The 20,528-nt window shown below is 40.7% G+C and overlaps 2 protein-coding genes and 1 long non-coding RNA gene across 9 annotated transcripts in view; 2 read left to right on the top strand and 1 right to left on the bottom strand.

Annotated features, from left to right (window-relative positions):
- TAOK3 (TAO kinase 3) overlaps positions 1-198 on the top strand; it is a 178,217-nt gene extending 178,019 nt beyond the window's left edge. For all 7 annotated transcript variants that reach the window (XM_082416789.1, XM_082416787.1, XM_082416786.1 and 4 more), the window contains one exon: positions 2-198. In XM_082416789.1, the coding sequence (XP_082272915.1) occupies positions 2-163 (162 nt within the window). In that variant the 3' untranslated portion in view covers positions 164-198. The remainder of the gene's footprint in view (position 1) is intronic.
- Positions 199-1,242: 1,044 nt separating this feature from the next.
- Positions 1,243-13,010, top strand: LOC309639557. The gene is made up of 2 exons (XR_014251737.1): positions 1,243-3,812; positions 11,906-13,010. It is a non-coding gene; the product is annotated as an uncharacterized lncRNA (long non-coding RNA).
- Positions 12,841-18,170, bottom strand: PEBP1 (phosphatidylethanolamine binding protein 1). Its single transcript, XM_082416901.1, has 4 exons — positions 17,890-18,170; positions 16,602-16,711; positions 15,786-15,886; positions 12,841-13,816 (listed from the first exon to the last, which is right to left on the bottom strand). The coding sequence occupies exons 1-4, from the start codon at positions 18,022-18,024 to the stop codon at positions 13,599-13,601; spliced, it is 564 nt and encodes a 187-aa protein (XP_082273027.1). The 5' UTR covers positions 18,025-18,170; the 3' UTR covers positions 12,841-13,598.
- Positions 18,171-20,528: the final 2,358 nt, after the last annotated feature.

Genomic DNA, 20,528 nt, shown 5'->3' with positions numbered 1-20,528 from the left:
GATTGAAGAAGAGCTGGCTGCCCTTCAGAAGGAACGCAGCGAGAGAATAAAGTACCTATTGGAAAGGCAAGAGCGAGAGATTGAAACTTTTGACATGGAGAGCCTCAGAATGGGATTTGGGAATTTGGTTACATTAGATTTTCCTAAGGAGGACTATAGATGAGATTAAATTTTTTTGCCATTTACAAAAAAAAAAAAGAAAGAAAGAAAACAAAAAAATTCAGACCCTGCAAAACCACATTCCCCATTTTAACGGGCGTTGCTCTCACTCTCTCTCTCTCTTACTCTTACTGACATCGTGTCGGACTAGTGCCTGTTTATTCTTACTCCATCAGGGGCCCCCTTCCTCCCCCCTCCCGTGTCAATTTTCAGTGCTGGCCGAAACCTGGCCATCTCTTCTATTCATAGTACACGTCACAGTATCGATGTGATTCAAAATGTTTCAGTGAAAACTTTGGAGACAGTTTTAACAAAACCAGTAAACCAACAACAACAAAAAAGTGGATGTATATTGCTTTAAGCAATCACTCATTACCACCAATCTGTGAAAGTAAAGCAAAAAAATAATAATAATAATAATAATAATAAATGCCAAGGGGGAGAGAGACACAATATCCGCAGCCTTACACCTTAACTAGCTGCTGCATTATTTTATTTTATTTTATTTTTTTGGTATTTATTCATCAGGAATTAAAAAAAAACAAAGTTTTATTAAAGATTGAAAATTTGATACATTTTACAGAAACTAATTGTGATGTACATATCAGTGGTGACATATTAATACTTTTTTGGGGAATAGGGGGTGGGTGGGGTGAAGAGATCTTGTGATTTTTAAGAACCTGCTGGCAAGAGTTTAACTTGTCTTGAGCATATTCTGATTGTATCATAATCATTTTCTGCTGTTGCAGAGGATGTGAATACACTTAAGGAGCTCACAGAATCCCAGTAGCACAAATTGGGCTTTGGCAAATCGTGTATTTTGTGTATAGAAGGAATTTAAGGAGAGGTATTACTTATTTTCATATTGTATTTTAACTGTTTCTCTGATCAAATTTTTTTACTCCCTCCTCCCAGTCCTCCCCACCTCCCTCCTTTTCCAATTCAGTATTTGGAGTTCAACACTGTCTCTCAATCAGATCATCTTGATCTTTTTTCTTTATTTCCCTGCCCCTCCCTACGTCCCATATCTTGGTCATAAATATTGCATTATTCACACTTTCAAACTGTGTATTTTCTTACAATAAAAAATGATGAAAAAAAAAAGGCTTTACTTCTTTTGCATGCACTTTAAAAAACAAAACATTTTTCAGGTTCCAAGGAAGAGCATGATAACTGTCAGAGCTTTTAATTATATTTGTAAATAAAAGTGTTCATCACATTGCCTTGCTGTGTTATTGTAGCAGGAAGTTTCCCTTCTAGGTTCATCAGCTCCTAATGCAGAGGGAGAGCTGCCCTCCAGAAGCTGTTCTCCATGGCCCCTCAAGAAGAGCCATTCACGATTTTCAGGTAAAGCTGTGTCTTCCAAGTTCTTCTGCAGGGCTGAAGATGGGGTTGCACTGTCTGAAGTGGTCAACTGCACCTTTTTACCCTTAAGAATAGAAGGCGGCACATGTGTGCACATGCACGTGCACACACACACGTGCACACACGTGCACCCACAATGTGCCAGTCCTAGGACCATGTATTGCTGAGAGAAGTGAGATACCTTAAAGAAAAGCAGGCTATGAAGAAGACATTATAACCAAATATTTGAAATGATCCTACTGTAATAGTAGATTCCCCCACCCCTCATAGCTTTTATTAGAATAGCTTTATGTACGTGACAATGAGGTAGTAAAATCTGTAACTTCTAGGAAACGGTTTTGGGGTCAAGACAATCTCAGTAAGATCTCATTCTCTTAGGGTTCTGAGTCCTAGTCATTGAAAATTGATCTCTAGCATGATGACTTGAAGATCACAGTTGAATTCTACAGGATATTCAGTCATCGCAGACAAACGTGCTGAGTCATGTTCACTGTGATAGACTAGCCCAGAGAGGTATACTTCAGAACTCACAAAATGATTATCAACACGGGCTAACCCCAACCGTAAAGGCTTTAATAATTAACACCCAGTTTCCTGAGCAGCTTAGGTCATTAAAGCTTCCATATTAGGTACATCAGAAAGTAATATTGGAAAGGGCTGGAAAGGACTCATAATTATCCATGAAAAATAGATAACCTTTATTGCATTATGCTTCCCGTGTGATTGATAGAACTCTACACTAAGCATTTTGTAGATGAGGAAGTAAGCTCAGACCAGGGTAAATGGAGAGAGTGGAGTCTGAATCGAGACCTGTCCGATTTCTGAACCCACACCTAAGAATAGTCACACTGCCACTCAAAAGGACATTAAATCATCAGTAAGAAGAACTTCTTGTAGTTTATTTCATACATTTCTGTCTGTAGTGAAAACTGTCTAGCTAGCTTGTGTAAAGGCCTTATGTTTGTGAGATTATAGGTGCTGATCTTTATAAAAGTTCCCTGTCCACAAGTTTGTCAGTGATGTGTCCAAGGTAGAGTTATCAGAAGAAACGTGGGTCTGTGCTCCTGACACCTGGTACAGACTAAGTCTTCCAACTCCTTCTAGTACTTGAGGCAGTGAGAATAGACAGGGACCAGAATAGTCGCAGGAAGAGAACAGGTATAAAAGAAGTACTGGGAGGGGAGCAGAGAGCCATTGTCTGGTATTATTCCAGCATATACAAAACTCCCCTGAGTTAAAAGAATTGTTATAGGTTTGTCAAAAATATTATAACGGCTGCTTACCTTTGATTTGCAACTATTCATTCAATGAATATTTACTGCGTATCTTATATGTCAGGTACAATGCCAGATGCTTAAGCTCTGTCAGTGTATCTCAAGCAGGTGAAGATCCTCACCCTAGTGGAGCTTACATTAGAGGTAGGAGGAAAATGGTAACACACAATAATTATAATTTTAAATGATCTTACATGGTAATAAGTGCTATAGATAAAGGAAAAAGGAAAGAGTAAGGGGGGTCAGAAGTGCCAGGATCAGCATACATTCAGCTCATTCGTTCAGGAAATATTTATTGAGCATCTACTGTGTCTGGGGATGTAGTAGTAAGGAAGATGGATAGGGTCACTACTCTGCTGAAACTCATGGTTTAAATCTCCACTGAAAGAGATGTAAAGAAGCAGTGGACTAATTTAATCAACAGTGGGCAAAGACAAGCCATTACAATGCAAATGCTGGGTGCAACCAGGAGTTTAAAGGAACTGAAACAATTACAGTCATAGGGAACATCAGAGAATACTTACCAGTGATGTCTAATTAACAGTAAAAATTTACTTACTGAATTTACCACTGACTGTAAATATTTGATTAAATATTGAAAAAAGTATTCCTGGGCAACTGGAAACGTGCCCATGTAAGAATTTGGTATACCTCCCTGATTTTAATTTAGCAATAAATTTTGCCATAGAAATGATAAAACATAAAAAAATGTTTTGTTGTTCTAGTTTGGCATAGCTGTGTGCTTTTCTTGCTGATTACAACTAAAAAGTAGACAAAAATGCAAAAGCAACTATCTGAGGATACTGAGAAATAAAAGCAGGTGGATTGTGGAGAAGCAACCTAGACAGAGGAATGAAGGCAAGATAAAACCATTCTCAGATGAAGAAAAATTAAGAGAATTCATTGCCACCAGACTTAATGTACAAGAAATGCTAAAGGAAGTTCCTCATACTGAAGGGAAATGATACTTGAAGGAAACTTGGATCTCTGGGAATGAAGAAAGAGCAACAAATGGTAAATATCTAGATAAATATAAAGTTTTCCCTCTTATAGTCTTTAAAATACATTGAGATATATATATATATATATATATATATACACTTTGTTGAAAGCAATAAATATAACATTGTCTGGGGAAGGTTTCACTGTATGTAAATACAATCCATATGACAAGTATAACTTAAAGGTTGGGGGTTAAAGGACCCATATGGTTGCCATGCTTCTGCATTTTACATGAAGTGATACAATTCTTATTTTAAGCAGACCATGAAAAATTAGTTATGTATATTTTTAACTCCTAGAACAACTTATCAAAAAGAAAATGCAAAGAAGTAATAGCCAAAAATCTAGGTCATGAATTAAAATATTCAAATAATCCAAAAGAAGGCAGTAAAGGGAGAACAGAGATACAAAGAAAAAGAGGGACAAACAGAAAACAAAATGGTAGACCTAAATCCCACTATATCAATAATTACATTAAATATTTACAGAGTGGATAAAAAAGACTATATACTGCCTGTGAGAGACAGACTAAATATAAAGACACGTAAGTTGTAAGTACAGTCATCCCTCATTATCTACAAGGCATTGGTTCCAGGACCCCTGTAGATACCAAAACCTATGAATGTTCAAGTCCCTTATATAAAATAGTGTAGTATTTGCATACAACCACACATCTATCCATATACTTTTTTTTTTAACATCTTTATTGGAGTATAATTGCCCCACAATGCCGTGCCTGTCTCCGCTGCACAACAAAGTGAATCGGCCACATATATACATATATCCCCTTATCCCCTCCCTCTTGCATCTCCCTCCCACCCTCCCTGTCCCACCCCTCTAGGTGGTCACAAAGCACCAAGCTGATCTCCCTGTGCTATGCAGCTGCTTCCCACTAGCTAGCTATTTTACATTTGGTAGTGTATATATGTCAGTGCTACTCTCTCACTTTGTCCCTATCCATATACTTTGAATCATTTCTAGATCACTTCTAATACCTAATACAATGTAAATGCTATGTAAACAGTTATCAGCACATGGCAAATTCAAGTTTTGCTTTTTGGAACTTTACGGAATTTTTTTTTAAGTATTTTCAACCTGCAGTTGGTTGAATCTGCGTATGCAGAACCCACAGAAATGGAGGGCTGACTGTAAATGGATGGAAAAAGTGCCATGCAAATAGTAAAAAGCATAAGAACACTGGAGTGCTATTTTATTTATTTATTTATTTATTTATTTATTTATTTATTTGGCTGTGTCGGGTCTTCATTGTGGTGCGCGGGCTTCTCTCTAGTTGTGGCGCGCAGGCTCCAGAGCACATGGGCTCTGTTTTGTGGCACACGGGCTCTCTCATTGAGGCGCGCAAGCTCCGTAGTTGTGGCATGCGGGCTTTGTTGTCCCTTGGCCTGTGGGATCTTAGTTCCCCAACCAGGGATCAAACCCGGGTCCCCTGCATTGGAAGGTGGATTCTTTACCACTGGACCACCAGGGAAGTCCGTGAAAGTGCTATTTGAATATCAACTAAAATGGACTTCAAGACAAAGAGTATTATCTAAGATAAAAGACACTAATAATGAGAAGAGGAATCATTTATCAAGAAAACATAATATTAAATAGAGAAATAGACAACAAAATTATAGTAGGAGAATGTTAACTCCCCTCTCTCAGCAATTGATAACTACAGACACAAAAATAAGAAAAGACACAGATCTGAACAACACTATCAACCACCTTGATTTAACTGACATTTATAAAACATATCCACAAGCCAGAATACACATTCTTTTCAAATATACATGATATATTCACCAAGTTAGACCATATGCTGGGCCATATAAAATACTCTCTGACCAAAAAGAATTTTGTAAAAATTAATTACAACAAAATAGGAATAAAATATCTAGAAATTAACACACTTCAAAATAAGCCATAGGCCAAAATGAAATCACATATGAAAATAGAAAATATTTTGAACTGAATGACAAATATATCAAATTGTGAGATGCAGATAAAGCAATCCTTAGAAACTTAAGCTTTAAATGCTTATATTAGAAATCAACAAACTAAAGTTCCACTTTAAGAAACTAGAAAAAGTTGAGCAAAGCAACCAAAGTATGTATAAAGAAAGAAATACTAAAGAGCATAAACCAACTAAATAGAAGATAGAGAAACTACCCAAGCCAAAAGCTTATTCTTTGAAAAGAGCAACAAAATTGACAAATTTCTTGCTATATTATCAAGGAAAAAACAAATTGCCAGCATCAAGAGTGAAAGGGGGGTTATCACCACAGATCCTACAGACAATAAAAGGATAATGAGAAAAAATTATGAGTAGCTTTATGGCAACAAATTTGACAACCTAGATGAAATAGATTTACTTTTTGAAAAGTACAATTTAACCAAAGTTGACACAAGGAGAGAAACTGCATAGCCCTATATGTATTTAAAAATTTTGAATTTGTCATATAAAAAATTTCCCAAACAAAAAACTCCAATTCCAGACAGTTTCACTGTTGAAGTCTACCAACATTCAAGGAAGAAATAACACAAACCTTTGCAAAACATAAAGAAGGGAGGATCACTACCCAACTTGTTTTATGTATATGTGTAATATCATAACTTGATGAAGACTTCACAAAAAAGGAAAATTATAGATGACTAACCCTCATGAGTATGGATACAAAATGCTTAACACAATTTAGTAAATCAAATCTAACAATATTTTAAAAGATCAGTAGTACACAATGAACAAGTAAGGTTTATCTCAAAAATACAAAGTTGGTTTATCTCAAAAATACAAAGTTGGTTTGATGTTTGAAAATGTAGTCAACATATTAAAAGAATAAGTGGGAAGCCCATATAATCATTTCAATAGATGCAGGAAAAGCATCTGACAAAAATTCAACACCCACTCATATTTAAAACATACAAACAAACATACCTCCCAGCAAACTAGGAATAGTAGGAGATATCCTCAAACTGATAAAGGGCATCTACAAAAACCTATAGCTAATTTCATACTTAATAGTGAAAGATTGAAATGTTTCCACCTGAGATCAAAATCAAGGCAAAAATACCCACTTTCACCACTTGTATTTATCATTATTCTGGAGGGCCTACCCATTAAATAAGGCAAGAAAAGGAAATAAAAGATTAGAAAAGAAGTAAAATTGTCCCTGTTTGCAGATGATATATCTGTTTACAAAACTACTAGAGCTAATAAATGAATTTAGCAAGTTCACAGGATCCAAGGTTAATATACAAAATCAACTATTATTTTATACTAGCAGCACTCAGTGGGAAAATGAAGTTTAAAAAACTTCATTCACAGTTTTTACATTTACATGCCAGAAAGTACCTAGAAAGAAATCTAAAAAAGAGTTCTAAGATCTCTACACCAGGAAAAAACAAAAACCACAAGAAGTTGCTGAAAGAAACTTAAAAGAACCTAAATACATTTTAAAAATATATACTATGTACATGGGTAGGAAGACTTAATATTGTTAAGATGTCTATTCTCCCCAAATTGATCTATAGGTTCAATGCAATCCCAATAAAAATTCCAGCAAGATTTCTTGTAGAGATTGACAAACTGATCCTAAAATGTATATGTTAATACAAACAACATAGAATAACCATAGCAAATTTTAAAAAGGTGAACAAAATTTAAGGACTTAAGTCTGCTTGATTTCAAGACCTGCTATAAAGCTACAGTAATCAGGGCACTTTGGTATTGGCAAAAAGATAGACATAGAACAACGGGACAATACAGACAGTTCAGAAATAGATGAATACATTTGGTCAAGTGCTTTTGTTTTTTTTTAGAATTTTATTTATTTATTTATTTATGGCTGTGTTGGGTCTTCGTTTCTGTGTGAGGGCTTTCTCTAGTTGCGGCAAGTGGGGGCCACTCTTCATCGCGGTGCGCAGGCCTCTCACTATCGTGGCCTCTCCCGTTGCGGAGCACAGGCTCCAGACGCGCAGGCTCAGCAATTGTGGCTCACGGGCTTAGTCGCTCCGCGGCATGTGGGATCTTCCCAGACCAGGGCTCGAACCCGTGTCCCCTGCATTGGCAGGCAGATTCTCAACCACTGTGCCACCAGGGAAGCCCCTTTTTTTTTTTTTTAATAAATGTGCTAAGACAATTCAATGAAGAGAGGAAAATCTTTTCAACAAATGGTACTGGATCAACTGGACATCCATGTGGGGAACATCAAACACTGACCCTTATCTCACTGTCCACAAAAATTAATTCAAAATGGATGATAGACTCAAGTAAAGAATCTAAAATTATAAAACTTCTAGAAGAAAACGAGAAAATCTTTGTGAGCTTGGACTAGGCAAAAGTTTCTTAGAAAAAGTAGGAACCATAGAAGATTTTTTTTTTACTTTTATCAAAATAAAAAATGTTTGCTCTTCAAAAGACACCATTAAGTCAAAAAGGCAAGCCACAAGCTGACCAAGAATATATCCACAACACATTTATCAGACAAAGATTTGTATCCAGGGTATATATAAGACTCTTACAACTCATTCATATGAAGACAAACGCAATAAGAAAGTGAGCAAAAGATGTGAATACTTCCCAAAAGATGACATACAAATGACCAATAAGCACAATGGAAAGATGCTCAACATCAAAAGTCATCAGGGAAATGCAAACTAAAACCACAATGAGATAACACTATACATCCATTAAAATGTTAAAAAAAAAAATCCAAGTTTTGTTGAGTATGTGGAGCTAATGAAACTCATAAAGTAAAATGGTACACCTACTTTTGAAGACAGTTTGGCAGTTTCTTAGAAAGTTAAACACACTTTACAATCCAGCAATCCCACTTCTAGGTTTCTACACAAGAAATGAAAACTTCTAGGTTGACATAGAAACCTATACATGTATTCATAGCAGCTTTGTCATAGCAAAAATAACTAGAAAACCCTCAAATGTCCATCACCAGTTGAATGGATAAATTGTTACAGCCATACAATGGATACTACTCAGCAATAAAAATGAACTGTTGCTACATGCAACAGCATGGATGAATCTCAAAAGCCAAGCAAGCAAAAAAAAAAAAAGGAGTATGTACTATATGATTCCACTTCTGTAAAATTCTAGAAAATGCAAACTGTAGTGACAGGAAGATCAGTAGTTGACTTGTGATAGGGTTAGAAGGAGGGATGAAATACAGAAATGTAAGGAAGCTTTTGGAGGTATGGAATTGTTTAATCTTGATTTGGGTGATGGTTTCTTGGTATATACATATGTAAAACATCAAATTATATGCTTAAATATATGCAACATAATGTACTTTGATTATATTCCAATAAAATTGAAAAAATAAATATTCTACTTGTTCACAGGTTAAGCAGGGAGCTTATCAAGGTAGAATCCCAGAGATGGCCCTAACAGTACTTTCAGAAATGTGATCTTAAGGCGATTGTAAATTTTTTAGCCCATTTGAGTTTCTTCAAGGAAAAGGTATAATTAGACCAGGGATCAGAGATAAGAGTAGGGTAAGAAATATAAAATCTAAGATATAAATTCCTGAGTGGAAGGGACACCAGACTAAGAAGGAGGTTAACTTTCTGATGTTTATGGTCATCAGAATTACAGAATTGATGAATGAGCTTTAGAGAGCTCTGTAAAAACTCAGTTGTATGTGGGAACTTCCCTGGCAGTCCAGTGGTTAGGACTCCACGCTACCAATGCAGGGGGTGTGGGTTTGATCCCTGGTCAGGGAACTAGGATCCCGCATGCCGTGGGGTTCAGCCAAAAAATAGAAAACAAAACAAAAAAACACAGTTGTATGTGAATTTTTGTAGAAGTATACATTTGGGAAAGGGGAGAAGGAACTTTCACGGCATGGTAAATGGATATAAAGAAGTCCATGCTCCCTAAACTTGACAGCCCCTTTACGATTATTCATTCAACTGATGGTCACTGAGACTTCGTTATATGCTGGACATATGTCCGGTGCTGGAGATATTGAGCAGGACACTGGTTGTCCTTGCCTTTATAAAGGGTCCAGGCTAATAGAGGAGATAAACATCAAATTAAAAATTATACACATATACGTATTTTAAAATTACAGTTTTAATGTTTCAACAGAGTGGTGCAGGAGAATCTTACCTAGTCAGGGAAGGATTCCCTGAAGGTCAGTTAAGGGATACCTAAAGGGCGAATGGGATATTGTCAAAGAAAGTGGAAGGAGAAGGTTCCAGGCACCACTTTTAAAGGACCAAATCTGGAAGCAGTCCGCCTTGTCAAGGGACTGAGAGGCAGCCAGCAAGTTTGGAGTTTAACGAGAAGACAACCACAGGAAGCTAGAGAGGAAAATGGGGATCAGGTCATATAGAGCCTTAGAGGCCATTTAAGGATCTGAGCTCCCTCCCAGAGCAGCTGCAAACTGCTGAAAGGTTTTAAGTGGACACTGAGGCTGTTTGACTTTGCACCATTTTAAGAACAGAGGCCCTTTGCTCCCTGACCCAGATGAGGATTTAGGCCAGTACCATCACGTTTAAATATTAAAGAGATACCAATCCTGTGTTTCTGAGATCTGGTCTTAGCGTCTGTGTTAATCAGGGATTAATTCAGGGCCTCCTGAGTAATTGCCATGTTTGATATATTTTCTGCCATCAAGTCAGAATGATGAGCAGTTCCCAAGGGTCCAGACTTGTTAGAAATGCTGGTCTCTGGCAGGGCTGCTAAAACTGCACCGTGACACAGAACAGCCTCCTGTGTCTTGTCATTCTAAACCCTACACTTTTGGTAAACGTGTAGCCTTGAGGAAAGCGGAGCCACTTATAGACATGGTTCCTGTATGTCAGTCAGGTCAAGTTAATCACTTATGTGTATTAATTCACTTAATCTCAACAAAAGATCATTTTGTGGTTCTCCAACAACGCTGCGAGGTAAATAAGGCAGATTAATGATTCCCCCCCACCCATTTTTTCACATGAGGAGGCTGAGCCTCGAAGGGAATTTGTGTGCAAGTGGGTGTGGTGGTTGTGAGCTGGGCTCTGAGGCCAGAGCTACATTCAGAACCAGAATCATCCACCTCCTAGCTGGGAGTCCTTGGGCAAGTTCCGGTCTCTTTCCAATTTACTAGGTGAAACCTTGCTTCTAAGGTTATTAATATATCTTTTCATATGTATTACTTTTATGTGAACTTCCTGTGTATACACTTCACCTTTTTGGTTGGGTGGCTGAACTTCTGTACCTGTTTTAAACAAGGAAACTAATAGAGTACTAAAATTCCTCATTAATCTTTAGACTCTGTGACTAAAAAAATACTGTGGTTAGCAGATAAAAAGTCTCAAGGAAAACAGGAGTTTAGAGAAAAAGAATAAATGATTTTAAATATACATAAATATCAAATTGTCCAAATGTTTAAAGTCTGAGAAGACTGGTAAAAGGATGGAAAAGCACGTCCTTACGTATACCACTGACATGAATAAAATCAGTGTGATCTTTTTGGAGGGTGATTTGTCAGTATCAAAACTGAAAATGTATATACCCTCTGACCTGATGTCAATGCTAGGAATTTACCCCACTAAATTACTCGCAGAAGAGTTTTATACATATAGAAAAATGTTTGCTGAAGCACTCTTTATAATAGCAAATAACCAGAAATAATCTAACCACAGCAGGGGACTAGACTAGTTAATTATGGAACATCTATAAAATAGATTATTTGTTCAAAATAACATGAATTGTGGTGACCTGTAATCTGAAGATATATGACATGAAGGTACATTAGTTGGGGGGAAACAGTGCAGAACAATGTATACCAGTATGCATGGCAAGACTATAATTTTTAAAGGATAAACGTGCAGACATATGCTGATACGAATCTTTATATTTGCTTCTGAAAGAAAACACAAGAAACCACCAACTGCCATGGAGGAGGCTGGAGGGTGGAAGGCATTTTCTTCCTGTACTGTTTGCCTTGTCTTACCATGTGCATGTCTTGCTTCTCACATTTATTTTTAAGGTCGACAGGGTAGTTGTTCTCTTTATAATTTTTGTTTTACAAAATGTTATTTTAAAATTGAATTTTAAAACCCCAAAGTTAAAAAAAATTATTCTCTACCTTACTCGCCCCCAGAGATTATACGAGGCAACGTTTCCAACAGTTTTTTCAGAGAAGAAAGTAACTGCAGCAAAAGGTGGGGAAAGGCCCAGCCCTGCTCACACCTGCCAGGCCTGACCAGGATGCCTCTCTGTCACAGACCAGGTCAGTGAACCAGACCTTCAAGTGCCTTTCCCTTCTTTTGCTCTATCAAATGGTAGCAAAGTAATCTCCCCCTGGCTCCCCTTCCCCTCCTTTTTTGGTACTGATTCTATATGGATCACAATCGGAACAATGAGAGGTGTGGGCTATTTCTTAGTCATTGTTATGGTTTCTATACACAACTACCAAGGGGGGGAAGGTTTCCAACCAGCTTCACTCTCAGGTGGAAAAGACCACTTACAAAAAGCAAAGGTGCTTTTCAGGCAAGAAGTCTTAGCCTAAAGTCGTGATTTTTTTTTTTTAATCTCCAGTTTTAATGGTTGCTCCTGCTGTAGTTTAATGGCACATGTACAAGGACGAGCCCTCTGTATGGTTCCTGAATCAAGTCCCAATTGTCACTGCTGATCAGGGAAAGGGGCTACTCACCCTTAGAGGTTATCTCTTTTTTTTTAAATTAATTAATTAATTTATTTTTGGCTGTGTTGGGTCTTCGTTTCTGTGCGAGGGCTTTCTCTAGTTGCGGCAAGCGGGGGCCACTCTTCATTGCGGTGCGTGGGCCTCTCACTATTGCGGCCTCTCCTGTTGCGGAGCACAGGCTCCAGACGTGCAGACTCAGTAGTTGTGGTTCACGGGCCTAGCTGCTCCGCGGCACGCGGGATCTTCCCAGACCAGGGATCGAACCCGTGTCCCCTGCATTGGCAGGCAGACTTTCAACCACTGCGCCACCAGGGAAGCCCTAGAGGTTGTCTCTTGACGTCCCACATTTATGAAACCCCACACCCAAAAGGGCAAAATATCTGGAGGCTGAATTCAACTACACAATGTTTTTATTTTTATTCAACTATAAGCAAACAGCAGAATTAACACAACATTCAGCAACTACAGACCGGCTTTTCTTACACCGAAGAGTGATCAATTTAACAGGCACAGACTTTCGGATTTCTGATGACCTCTCACTCAGCCCTGCAGCTCATCTAGATGGCCAAGCTTTAACAGCAACTCTCTCCCTATTGCTTTTTCCAGTATTGCTCTTTAAAGGAGCCAGAGCAGGACACTGACACCCAATGACCAGCCTGCGATGTATCACATGGGGGGTTGGCGGACGTGCCGGCCCCTGGTTGTCTTAGTGAGAGACAGGGCCATGAAAACACATGCCAGAAGATGCCATCACACACAATCCTGGGCTCGGGCTCACAAAGGCAGAGGCAATCAACCTTTTCTTTTTTTCAACCTCTCTTAAAGATTCTTTGATGCTCTGTTCTAATACTGCAGACCTGGTCTTTTTACCAGAATTTTTTTCTTCTTTACCGTCTGGGTTGTTATTCTTATATTAACATTTTGATGACCCCATCCTAGTACCAAAATATCCCCCAACAAAACGGAGTTCAAATTTGATCAAAACGTAAACCCCCTAGAATTACAGAGGACAGGCAGAAGGAAAAGTCACCCTAAACCTAAATCTGACCGCTCAGGGATTAGGCAGGGGGAAGGGGAGAAATCTACATGCATCACTAAACTGAAACACTGCTTGGGAACTCTGGGACCGTGTCCATCTCCTGGCTTTCCTCTACTTCCCAGACAGCTGCTCATACAGTTTGGGCACATAGTCATCCCATTCGGCCTGGTAACACGTGCCAGCCACCGGAGCCCCGAGCTCGTACTTTTTGCGGAAATTCGCCACCTTGAATTTGCCACGGTGGTCTCCAGATCGGTTGCTGAGAATGGGCTCATCACACTTCAGTGGCCTGTCCTGCTCGTAAACCAGCCAGATGTAGCGGTGAAGGCCTGGAGGGAGAGGCGGGAGGGAAGATGTACACACAGCTAGGCATGTGAGAGGGAGACGTCACCCATTTTCGGAGAATGCACCAACTCGGAGGGACCCAGACCACCCCATTTATGATAGGGACCTAAGTTCACTGCAGCTTTATTCACAATAGCCCAGAGGAGAAAGCACCTCAGATGTCCATTGATGAACAAATGGATAAACAAAATATAGTATATACGTATGATGGAATATTATTCAGCCTTGAAAAAAGAAGGAAATCCTGCCCCATGCTACCACATGGATGAATCTTGGTATGGATCTGCATATGGCATGGAACTTATATGGAGCTACTGAAACTTTCCTATACTGCTGATTAGAGTGTAGAAATTTTCAACCATTTTGGATTTCTATGACCCAACAATTCTACTCCTAAGTATTTACCCAAGGGAAATGGAAATATGCCCATAAAAGGACAAGAGTGTAAACAGCAGCTTTATTCATAATATCCAAACACTGGAAACACAACCCAAATGTCCAGGGAATGGCTACACAAACTGTGGTATATTCACACAATGGAATACCACTTGGCAATGAAAAGGAACAAGCTACCATCTTGAGTCCAAGAGACCAGTCACCGAAAACAAATGCATATTGCATGACACCATTTATAAGAATACAACAACAGCAAGAGTAATCCGTGGAGAGGAGTCAGAAAATAATTAGCTCTGGGGAAATTTAACTTAAAAGATGCCTTAAGAACCTTCTGGGGTGACAAAAATATCCTACATCTTGTTTTCCATGGTGCTTACACAGATGTGTGCATTGGTCAATGTTCACTGACTAAACCTTCTGATCTGTGTGTTTTATTATACTTAAGTTATACCTGACTAAACCAATACGAAAAAGAAAAAAGTGAGTTACTGAAGCTCTTTTTGTTAATGAGAACACAGCTCCTGCTTGAGAGAACTGCTTTATTCTCATGGGTGTATTTTCCATAATTAAACTGCCTAATGCAGTTTTATAACTGCCCCAGAGAACTTAAGAGATGCCTGGGAAAGCTGTCCCTCTCCCATACTCTTATGAATGCATGAGAGGGCCTGGCGCCATCTGAAGCTTCTGGGCCTAAAGATAAAACACAAGGTCCCTTGTCGGGGACCTTCTTATACCTCTTCAGAGTAACTCATGGCTGGACAACATATACAAGAGCAAGTGTTCTGCCGTGCTCCACTTCCCTTGCTTCAGGAAATGGAAACACCTATAATGCATGACAGGCAATAACAGTGCATCTCCCACTGTTAGCCTAGGCAGCACTTACCCAACTTGGAGAGGTTCAATACAGTATTCTCTCTCTTTCTCTCTCTCTCTCTTTCTCTCTCTCTCTCTTTACATATATAATACATAACCTAACGTAATACATTATGTGTATCTTCAATACAGTTCTTAGTATCCAAATCTTTTCAAGATACACTAGATTTTCGAGAGAAAGACAAAATGACAAAAAAGCCAATTTTTTATAATTAATTTGGAAACTATGACCATTTCTGAGACCGTTCATGGGAACTAGAAACTCAAACAACCCACAGGGCAAAGGCTGAATATGGAATTTAGATGATTTAACTGTTTAATCCACATGTAGCTCCCCTGGGAAGTTGTTCTCAGCATTCTGCAACATTGCTTCCTTGGTAACTCTTCACCAACGTCCCTGCTTGCTAAAGGCCTGACAGCTCAGAGGCAGTGCTAAAAGAACACATCCATCTAAACTGGTACCCAAGGTTCTAGCCACCTGACACTACAGCAGGTCTGAGTGTCCCTGACAGGCAGTTGCCTTAGAGAGGAACCAAGTTGCCTAAAATCTCCACTAGGGTAAGGGCTCTCATAAATAAAAATAAAACTCGAAGAACCAGACTAAAATTTTGTAGCACTTTAGGCCAATCCTGATATGCACCCAGGCTCCCTTCCCATCTCCCTCCAAAAGCAGCCTTTACTGACCTGTGCCCTTGGGAGGCCCAGAGCCCACATAATCGGAGAGGACCGTGCCACTGCTGATGTCGTTGCCCTTCATGTTGACCACCAGGAAATGGTGCCATTCCCTACGTGGAGGAACAGAGGACCATCAGCACCGCAGGACGTTATTACGCACTCGTGGGCGCAGCCAGCAAATGTGCAGCACACACATGCTCCACACCAGGATGCAGTGACAGACAAGACAGATGGCCCCGCCTTCTCGGCCAGAGCAAACCTCACATGCCAGCAGAGAGGACCCAGCCACTCCCTCCCTCCTTCCGACTCTCTAGGGTAGGGGTCAGCACACTTCTTCTGTGAAGGGCCAGACAGTAAATGTTTTAGGCTTTGTACAACACACTGTCTCTATCACAACTACTCAACTCTGCAGCTGTAGCCTGAAAGCAGCCACAGACAGAACATAAATTATCGTGGCTGGGTTCCAACAAAACTTTATTTAGGGACACCAAAATCTGAATTTCATGTAATCTCCACATGTCACAAAGTATTACTGTTCTTCAATTTTTTTCCCCCATTCATTTAAAAATGTTAAAGTCATTCTCAGCTCATGGGGCTGTACAAAAACAGGCCTGGGGCAGATCTAGCTCTCGGCTATAGATTCTAGACTTTTTTCTAGGGAGTGAAAGGGAGGGAAATGCATACTCAGGCTTAAGCATGGACGTAAACACCCCAAATCGGGTCTATTTCTGCCACCACAGCATGGCCAGTGAGGGACTTACACAGTGCAAGAAGCACTGGGTCACATGTGGATGACTCGGTGTTTCCCATCTTTCCCCAACTTGCCTGTATTTGGGGTCCTTCCTGCTGGGAGCATCCGGGTCTGTCAAGACCAAGGTATACAGTTTACCTGGATCAAGGCCATCCCATGCAATGCTGGTGGGCCGGTTCTTAACCTGTAGGAAGGAATAGATTTGGAGTTCAAGTCAGAAATGCTGAAGAAACCAATACCTTCTTTGACCTCAGATTCCTTAAAGGTCAAGCACAGTAAATTATTAATTAAAACTCAAGTGTATCGACTCTATTACGAGCCAGGATCTGACGTTTAATATACATTATTTATTTTAGTCCCAACAACAATATGGGGCTAATATCCTAGCATGTTATTAACAGAAAGACGTTGGGTCAGGATTTCAACGCTGGTGCTGACTACAACCTTACATTATCTGGAATGACAGGATCTCTAGATTGGTGACCACTTTACCTGGGGCCTGCTAAAGTGAAATCTGAATTAACCAGATATTTAAGAGCAGAGAAAATGAGAAAACCAAGGTGGGCAGACGTGGACAGTGAGTCTGGAAAGAGAGGCTGCGAGATGGGCACTTTAAACACCCAAAACAATAAACTCTGTAAACGTCTAAACCAATAAACCATCTGAGCACTGTTTATTCGCACTGTTGCTCCGGAGGTTCGGAACCAAAAACTCGCCACGGCGTCGGGCACCTAGTTTCCCCACTTGCAGCAGCCAGGACCTGGTTAGGCCTCAGCCGTGGGCGCTCAGAAGCCGAACGGTAAAACAAGGCCGTTTACCCTCAAGCCTTCCAGCTGCAGAATGCATTTACCTTTGGGGCGGCTTCACGCTACCGGGAAGAATCTCTGCGCACTGCTGCTCACCGCTGCTGACTGCTTACATAATGCGTCACATGCCCTCGGGTGGGGCTTTTACTCCCCAAATTGAGGCCTAAAATCCTGAACACCGAGGGGAGGCTCTGGGGACATGTGGGCGGCCACTCCCCACTCCCTACTCCCTCCAGGGGATGTCGCCCTCCCCGCCCCTGCGCAGCAATCTGGGCCGTTTCGAGGCCTACGCCACTGCCTGCGCCTCGAAGTCCCGGGAAAACGGATCAATTTCTTCCGAAGGCCGAGCCCCGCCTGCCACGTGCCGGGTTCCCGGGGCTGGGTCGGGGAAGGGGGCGGTCAGCAGGACTGCGGCTTGGGCACCGCGACCCCCTTCCCTCGGTTGATCCGGCGCACGAAGGCCGGAACGTCCCTCCCCACCTCCACTGGGTCCCCGTCCCTCCGGCCTGAGAGACTCTGAGCCTCCAGTAGCTGCATCCCCGCCGCCCTTGGGTACCTGGGTGGGTGTGAGCACTTTGCCCAGCTCGTCAACCTCCGCCCCGCCGTATTTGACCTGCAGCGGGTGCTGCGGCCTCTCGTCCACTTCCTGCAGGCTCAAAGGCCCGGACCACTTGCTGAGGTCCACCGGCATCGCGAAGCCGAGAGGGTCAGACAGCAGGGAAAGCTGCGGGAAGACTCACGCAGGGTAACAGCCCACACTCCCAGCGGTCTGCAAGCTGTACCGAGGCAACTCACGCACCACGGCCGGGGAGCGCATGCGCCAGAGCACCGCCCCGCCCTGCTCCGCTTCTCCAGTCACCGGCGAGGACGGGCCCCACTCTGCTCTCTGATTGGCCGAACCCAGTAGCGCGGGCCCTCTAGCGCTCCCGGGTCAATGCAGCAGGTTTGGCCTTTCTCTTTTGCGGAGGGGGAATGTGCTGCTCGCCGCTGGCAGAGTTCCCAAGAACTGTGGCTGGGCTTGCAAGACTGTTGTTTCAAGAACTGCAGTTGAGCTACCTTTAATTTTTTTTTAACCTTTTTGCATGATTCTTTGCTCTACTTTCTAAATGCAGAAATGGTAAGGTCTTGTTTTTCTCCTGCACATCTTAAAACAATCTCATTGCCCCGCCTCCTGGTATTTTCGCTCATGCTCACTGGTTTCCGTAATGGCCAGGAGAGGGCCTGGGGGAACTTTTGAGCGTTGTTCTCCACGGATAAATATATTTGCACATATATTTGACCTCCCTATCCCCACTTGCTCTAGACAAGATTCTTGGGAAATTTTTTTTTTTTAACTTGCGAAACAAGGAATGTTGCTCACCATCCAGTTTTAAAAGAATGAAGTCAGCCACTGCAGTCCCTGACCTACAACACACCCTGAAAGGCATTCAGGACAAGAACAGGATGAGGCACTGTGTGCCTTGAGAAAAAAAAAGGCAAAATCCTTAGATCTTAGATATATTCTAGGAGAATTTTTAAATGAATCCAGATTCTTGCATCTTTCCATACTTAAAAAGCACTAAAATCATGAACTGAGATATCTGCTCCTAATGACTATCATCAATCTTCTACCAACATGTATGCTTGATTTCATGTACCCCTTAGCCAAAATCATATATATACTGGCCTTTCCCTCTTCCTCTTCGAAGCAGTTCCTCAGAGCTATTTGAAAGGCTGTCTCCCAGGCTGTAGTCCTCAGTAAGACACAGAATAAAACTCAACTTCCAGCTCTTGTGCTATTTTTTTGTTTTTTGGTCGACAAACCATAGTTATTATTCCTACTTTGTTGACAAGTGGCTCTGCCTCAAAACTGCTCTCATTGTAGCCACCAAATGCTTTCTTTTTCTAAATACGATGGGCACTATTTAATACTCCTTATCTAATTTGACCTTAGGAGAGCTTTTGACATTGATAACTCCCCCCCCAGGGAATAAAAAGTTGTCTGTTGTTTTTATTTCCTATTAGGAAATAATACAATTCATATTTAAAAATCCAAAGAAATAAATACAAATAGCTTCTATTCCACTACTTGGACATAAACATTGGCAACAATTTGGGGTATATCTTTCCAATTTTAAAACTATGACTATAGGGGACTTCCCTGGTGGCGCAGTGGTTAAGAATCCGCCTGCCAGTGCAGGGGATACAGGTTCAATCCCTGGTCCGGGAAGATCCTACATGCTGCGGAGCAACTAAGCCCATGCGCCACAACTACTGCGCCTGCACTCTAGAGCCTATGAGCCACAACTACTGAGCCCACGTGCCACAACTACTGAAGCCTGTGAGCCTAGAGCCTGTGCTCCACAACAAGAGAAGCCACTGCAATAAGAAGGCTGCACACCACAATGAAGAGTAGCCCCCACTCGCCACAACTAGAGAAAGCCCACACACAGCAACGAAGACCCAATGCAGCCAAAAATAAATAAGTAAAATAAATTTTTTAAAAATTATGATTATAAATATTTTGTTCTGTTTATTCACCCAAAAAATTGCATTTACTCTACCATTGTAGAATATCCATATGAAAATGGGTCTTCATTATTTTAATGGCTTAGTCTACTCTAGATGCACCAGTTTGTTCAACAAACTTCCTGATTTTGGACATTTATGCTATTTTGTTGTTTTTTCATTTTACAAATATCACTGAAATGAATATATGTGTGTGTGTGTGTGTGTGTGTGTGTGTGTGTGTACACTTGCTGGATAGTTTTAGGAAAATTTTATTAGACAGGGATTAGGTAGGTAAAAGAATGTGTACTTTAAAGGGATGAATCATAGCTAGTTAACTGTCTACTTAAGTCGAGACCAGAAGCAATGCCTTCAACATGAAACACTAATATGATTGTTGGTTGTTTCCATCAATTGTTCTATAAATGCATTTTGAGAAACTTGTAACCAAAAGAGAAATAGTTGCCGCCCTCGTGGAGTATATAGTCTAGCAGTGGAGAGAGGCATTCATCAAATGACATTCAACAAATAAAAGATTACAAAATGTGATCTTTCTCAGATATAAATCAGGTAGGTCCACACCTCACCCTGCCTTCCCTAAAGCCCTCTGTGCCCCTCCCCCAATTGCCTCAGGATGAAGTCCAGACTCTTAAAAGCATCCTGTAGACTTCTACTTCCCCGTGTCTACCTCCTTGCATTCTTCTCTCC

This window comes from Balaenoptera physalus (genome assembly GCF_965194825.1).
Source record: "Balaenoptera physalus genome assembly, chromosome: 12".
Classification (NCBI taxonomy): Eukaryota; Metazoa; Chordata; class Mammalia; order Artiodactyla; family Balaenopteridae; genus Balaenoptera; species Balaenoptera physalus.
This window is presented reverse-complemented; position numbering and strand designations above follow the sequence as displayed.